This window comes from Camponotus vicinus, unplaced genomic scaffold (genome assembly GCF_025532165.1).
Source record: "Camponotus vicinus isolate PSW18456_S1 unplaced genomic scaffold, iyCamVici1.0 SCAF_3, whole genome shotgun sequence".
NCBI classification, from domain to species: domain Eukaryota; kingdom Metazoa; phylum Arthropoda; class Insecta; order Hymenoptera; family Formicidae; genus Camponotus; species Camponotus vicinus.
In genome coordinates this window covers 10,828,558-10,833,089 of record NW_028141967.1, presented here as the reverse complement: position 1 = coordinate 10,833,089, position 4,532 = coordinate 10,828,558, and the positions used below count along the sequence as shown (strand labels likewise).

Below are 4,532 nucleotides of genomic sequence, written 5' to 3'. Positions count from 1 at the left end.
AATGAAGAGTTATCACCTGAATTATATCGACGTGTAAATACACATCAACGACATAAACATAATAATTACTGCTTGCGTAGCAAAAAAACTAAAATAGGTTTTTCGAAAGTATGCAGATTTGGCTTCTCACGACCCATAACAGACACTTTGAAACTTAGGCCCGTATTTATAGTCGTTTCTCAAATCTCGTCTCAAGAACGTATCAGGTGAGATACTCAGATTGGAGTTTTGTGTCTTGAGATACGAACGGTTCAATAGTTACAGTTTTGATTAAAGATCACTTGAGACTGTATTCAATTGAAAAATGGAATGATTACTCACATGAAATTCGTCTTGAGATTTAAAATATTGATTAAAACAGCGATACGCGCTTGTTTGAGTAACCTTTTTTTAAATATCATAAGTGAATATACATATACAAAAGTGACAGAATGTCATCGCCACAAAAAAAGAAAAATTTTACATATATATGTCATTGATGAGGATCGCAAGTTTTGTTTGCGTGAGTGGTGACGGGAGCGGATCAGAGAGAAAAACGAGCGCAGCAGATTGAAAAGTTTAACGTTGACCCTTTATTAACGCACTGAGCACAGACGGTTACAGACAGACTTTTTAAACGCGTGTTGTTTCTTAGTATCGCAAAACTCTAAGTGAACTTGAGACGACGTGCGAGTCGCTCTCGCGTGATCTTGGCGGGCCACCGCGCATGTTGTGTAGACGCGACCGAACAAAAAGACGTGATCAAGCATGTTTTTATTTGGTAGAATTCGAATTAACGGTCGCGCTTGGATTATTTGTCGTAGCTTTGAACATCCCGCCCGCCTCATTCGGTTCGAGTTCCGAATGATCACGCGATCAAATGTTACAGTATTTTACAGATATGAATTTAATTTAACTAAGACTGATTAGGTGTGGTCGGTAAATTTCTCCTAAGACTCGCTTAGTTGTGCGAGGAAGCGGCTAGTTGATTCCTGGTGCTCTCGGCTTCATCCTCGCAGTCGTCCGACAAGGGGAGGAGGATCAGCTGAGTGATCGGTCTCGCGAGCTCTGATGTCGATGTTCGTACTGTCACCACGCGTACATGCCCGTCTTCACCGGGGTGGACCCTGATTATTCTCGCTAGCGGCCATTTGTTGGGGGGCAATGCCTGGTTTCGCAATAGGCAAAGTCGACCGACTTTGATAGTTGTGTTGCTCTTCCACCACTTTGGCCGATGAGTCAACGAGTGCAGATACTCGCGAGACCCAGAAGTGGTCTCTCATGCGCTGCACCAGCTGCCACCGTGATAGGCGGTTTTCCTGCAATGGGAGTAAAGAAGGCTCGGGCACGGCGTTAAGTGCAGTGCCGATCAGAAAGTGCCCCGGTGTTAGGGCAGCGATGTCTTCAGGATCGTCGGTGAGTGCTTCGAGAGGTCGCGAATTCAGGCATGCTTCGATTTGAGCCAGTAGTGTGGTCATCTCCTCGAATGTAAGCGTGGCGTTGCCCAATACGCGGCTGAGGTGTTGCTTGAGAGCCTTGACCGCGGTTTCCCATAAGCCGCCGAAGTGCGGCGCTGCTGGGGGGTTGAACCGCCATTGAATCCGATCGGATGCCAACTGATCGGCGATGAGGCGTCCCTCCTTGCTGCAGGCGGCAAATAGAGCTCGCAACTGTTTGTCTGCACCTACAAAATTAGTGCTGCAATCGCTGTACATCACCTGGCATAGCCCTCTGCGGGCGACGAAGCGGCGCAATGCCGCCAGGAATGCGTCGGCCGTGTAGTTGGACGCGGCATCCAGGTGCGCAGCCTTAGTGCATAGGCAGACGAACACTGCGATGAATGCCTTGTGGCTCTTGTGTCCTCGACCCTTCGTGACTCTTACGAAAATTGGCCCAGCGTAGTCAATCCCGGTATGAAGGAATGGCCGTGAAGGCGTGACTCGAGGGCGCGGGAGATCGCCCATTCGTTGTTGTGTAGATGTCGCCCGCCACCGCAGGCAAGGTAAACAGCGGTGAAGGATTGCCTTGACCTTGGCTCGTCCCTGCGGAATCCAGAACCGCTGTCGTGTTAAGCCGAGGGTTTGCACTCCTCCATGCAACGTCCGCCTGTGGCAAGCTTCGATGCACAACTTCGTGAAGTGGGAGTCCCCTGGTAGAATGATAGGGTGTTTCTCGTCGAATGAGAGGAGGGTGTGTTTAATCCGTCCTCCTACCCTGAGGATGCTTTGCTCGTCCAGGAAGGGGCTCAGTTTCAGAATGGTACTTCGTCTTGGCAGTGGTTGATCACGTGAAACTGCGGTGATTTCGTCCCGATAGGCGCTGGCTTGCACCCTGCGAATCCAGATTTCCTCAACTTCCCTCAATTCGCTCACTTGCAACGTGCGCTCTGCTCAATTCCGCGGTTGCGACCAACGTCGACACCACGCGGTAACGCGCAAGAGTCGGTGCAGTGTCGAATGCCTGGTCAACATAGCAGGTTCGGCGGCGCGGTGCGGTGATGCTGTGTGAACGATTGCTCGCTGATCCGGCAAGTTTGTCAAGGTACCCAGCGCTGGTCCCGCCGGCCATGCGCCTGACGTCGTTTTCAACCACGACGGTCCTGTCCACCAAAGGTTGTGTGTTGCAAGGTCTTTAGGACTTAGACCTCGTGAGGCGCAGTCTGCGGGGTTGTCTTGCCCCGGAACGTGGTGCCAGTGAGCGTTAGACATCACTCGTTGTATCTCCGCAACGCGGTTCGCCACGTAAGTCTTCCAACGTGATAGGTGGCCTTGAATCCAAGATAGCGTGACAGTCGAGTCAGACCACAGATGAATGGCTGCTTCTGGCAGTTGCAGAAGTGTTTGGATGTGAGAGATGTACTTGGCTAACAGTGAGGCAGTGCATAACTCCAGTCGCGGGAGCGAGACCTGCTTGACCGGGGCGACTCTAGTTTTGGCAGCGATCAACGTCGTCCTCGCATCCCCGCGGGCGTCCACCGCTCGCAAGTAGATGACCGCAGCGTAGGCTCGTTACGACGCGTCCGCAAAGCCATGGAGCTCCAATCGATCCGCCTCTTCATGCTGCAACCAACGCGGCATCCGAGGCCCGGCAGTTCCTTTCGAAAGATCGCCCAGACTGCAGTGTCTCTTTCCGCTAGGGGGGTGTCCCAGTCCAGTCCCTGCAGCCACATTGACTGGATTATGATCTTCGCTCGAACCACCACGGGAGCCAACCAGCCTAATGGGTCAAATAATTGAGCAGTCAGAGATAGCGCAGTTCGCTTGGTATAACGTTGCGGTTCGCTCATGCGGATCGTGAACGAAAATGAATCGATGCTGGGATGCCACCGCAGGCCGAGCAGCGAGTGACTCTCATACGGCTCCCAGGCGCGAAGGTCGGCGTGCATTTGATCTGATACTGAAATCGCAGCAAGGAGTCTAGGATCGGTCGCTGACCATTTCTTCAACGGGAATCCGCCCTCCCTGCAAAGCTGAGTCAATTGTTTCTGTATCTCGATTGCATCCTCGATGGTGGACGCGCCGGTCAAGATGTCATCTACGTAGGCGTCCCTCCGAAGCACGGCGGATCCTCGCGGGTACCGAGCTTCCTCGTCGTCTGCCAGTTGGCGCAGTGAACGAATGGCGAGATAAGGGGCGCAGGCCAAGCCGTACGTCACCGTCGTCAGCTGGTAGTCCCGGACTGCTTCCGTCTCGTGATGTCTCCACAGGATGCGTTGCAAGTCACGGTCATCGTGGTGTATGAGGACCTGCCGATACATTTTTTCGATGTCAGTAGCCATAGCGTACCGGTGCCACCTCCATCGCAGTAGCACGTCGGGCAGTGCCGGCAAAAGGTTCGGGCCGACGCGTAGATTTTCGTTCAGCGATGTCCCTGAAGAGAGGCGTGACGACCCATTGAAAACGACGCGCAACTTCTCGCGTTCGTCAACTTCTCGCAAAACTCCATGATGAGGGAGATAACACACGCGCCGCGCGACCTCGCCCTCTGGCTGCGTAGCAGGAGTCATGTGCCCGAGGCTGTCGTACTCACGCATGAACTCCTTGTACAGACAATCCAGACGAGCATTGCGAGCGAACCGACCCTCAATATGATTCAACAACCGCATTGCTGAGGAACGCGATTCGGAGAAGTCTGGCAGAAATTCGGCCACCGGGAGACGCACCACGAATCGATCCTCTCCGTCGCGCTGATGAGTGCGTGCGAACAAATCCTCACACTGCTGCTCCTCGTTGGTTAATGGCGCGAGAACGCGTGGCAGCTCTTCTTGTTCCCATAGGCGTCGGACCATCATGGGCAGCGAGGCGTCGATGCAGCATGAATGAGCGTGAGTTCGATCCTCGCTGGTCGCAGTGGGTATTGCACCAGACAGTATCCACCCGAGCGTTGTACGTTGCGCAACTGGTTGCCGAGATTTCCCTTTTCGAATTCTAGACTCGAGAATGGTTGCGTACACGTCGGCGCCAAGCAAGATTTCCACCGAATCGCCGGCCTCAAATTCGGGATCGACGAGCTCGAGTCCGCGTAGGTGATTTCACGAGCTCCTCTGCAGGGTC

The 4,532-nt window shown here is 53.1% G+C and overlaps 2 protein-coding genes across 2 annotated transcripts; both read right to left on the bottom strand.

Moving 5' to 3' along the window:
• Nucleotides 1-1,091: 1,091 nt before the first annotated feature.
• LOC145969024 (uncharacterized) lies at nt 1,092-2,547 on the bottom strand. Its single transcript, XM_083094888.1, has 2 exons — nt 2,393-2,547; nt 1,092-2,310 (listed from the first exon to the last, which is right to left on the bottom strand). The coding sequence occupies exons 1-2, from the start codon at nt 2,545-2,547 to the stop codon at nt 1,092-1,094; spliced, it is 1,374 nt and encodes a 457-aa protein (XP_082951014.1).
• A 373-nt stretch (nt 2,548-2,920) lies between these two features.
• On the bottom strand, nt 2,921-4,267 carry LOC145969023 (uncharacterized). The gene has a single exon (XM_083094887.1). The coding sequence runs from the start codon at nt 4,265-4,267 to the stop codon at nt 2,921-2,923; it is 1,347 nt and encodes a 448-aa protein (XP_082951013.1).
• Nucleotides 4,268-4,532: the final 265 nt, after the last annotated feature.

Coding starts and splice junctions, on each gene's coding strand:
- LOC145969024 (XM_083094888.1), bottom strand. CDS start 2,547: ATGGCCGGCGGGACCAGCGCTGGGTACCTTGACAAACTTGCCGGATCA. Junction 2,311..2,392: donor CGTTACCGCGTGGTGTCGAC/GTTGGTCGCAAC, acceptor CTGGATTCGCAG/GGTGCAAGCCAGCGCCTATC.
- LOC145969023 (XM_083094887.1), bottom strand. CDS start 4,267: ATGGTCCGACGCCTATGGGAACAAGAAGAGCTGCCACGCGTTCTCGCG.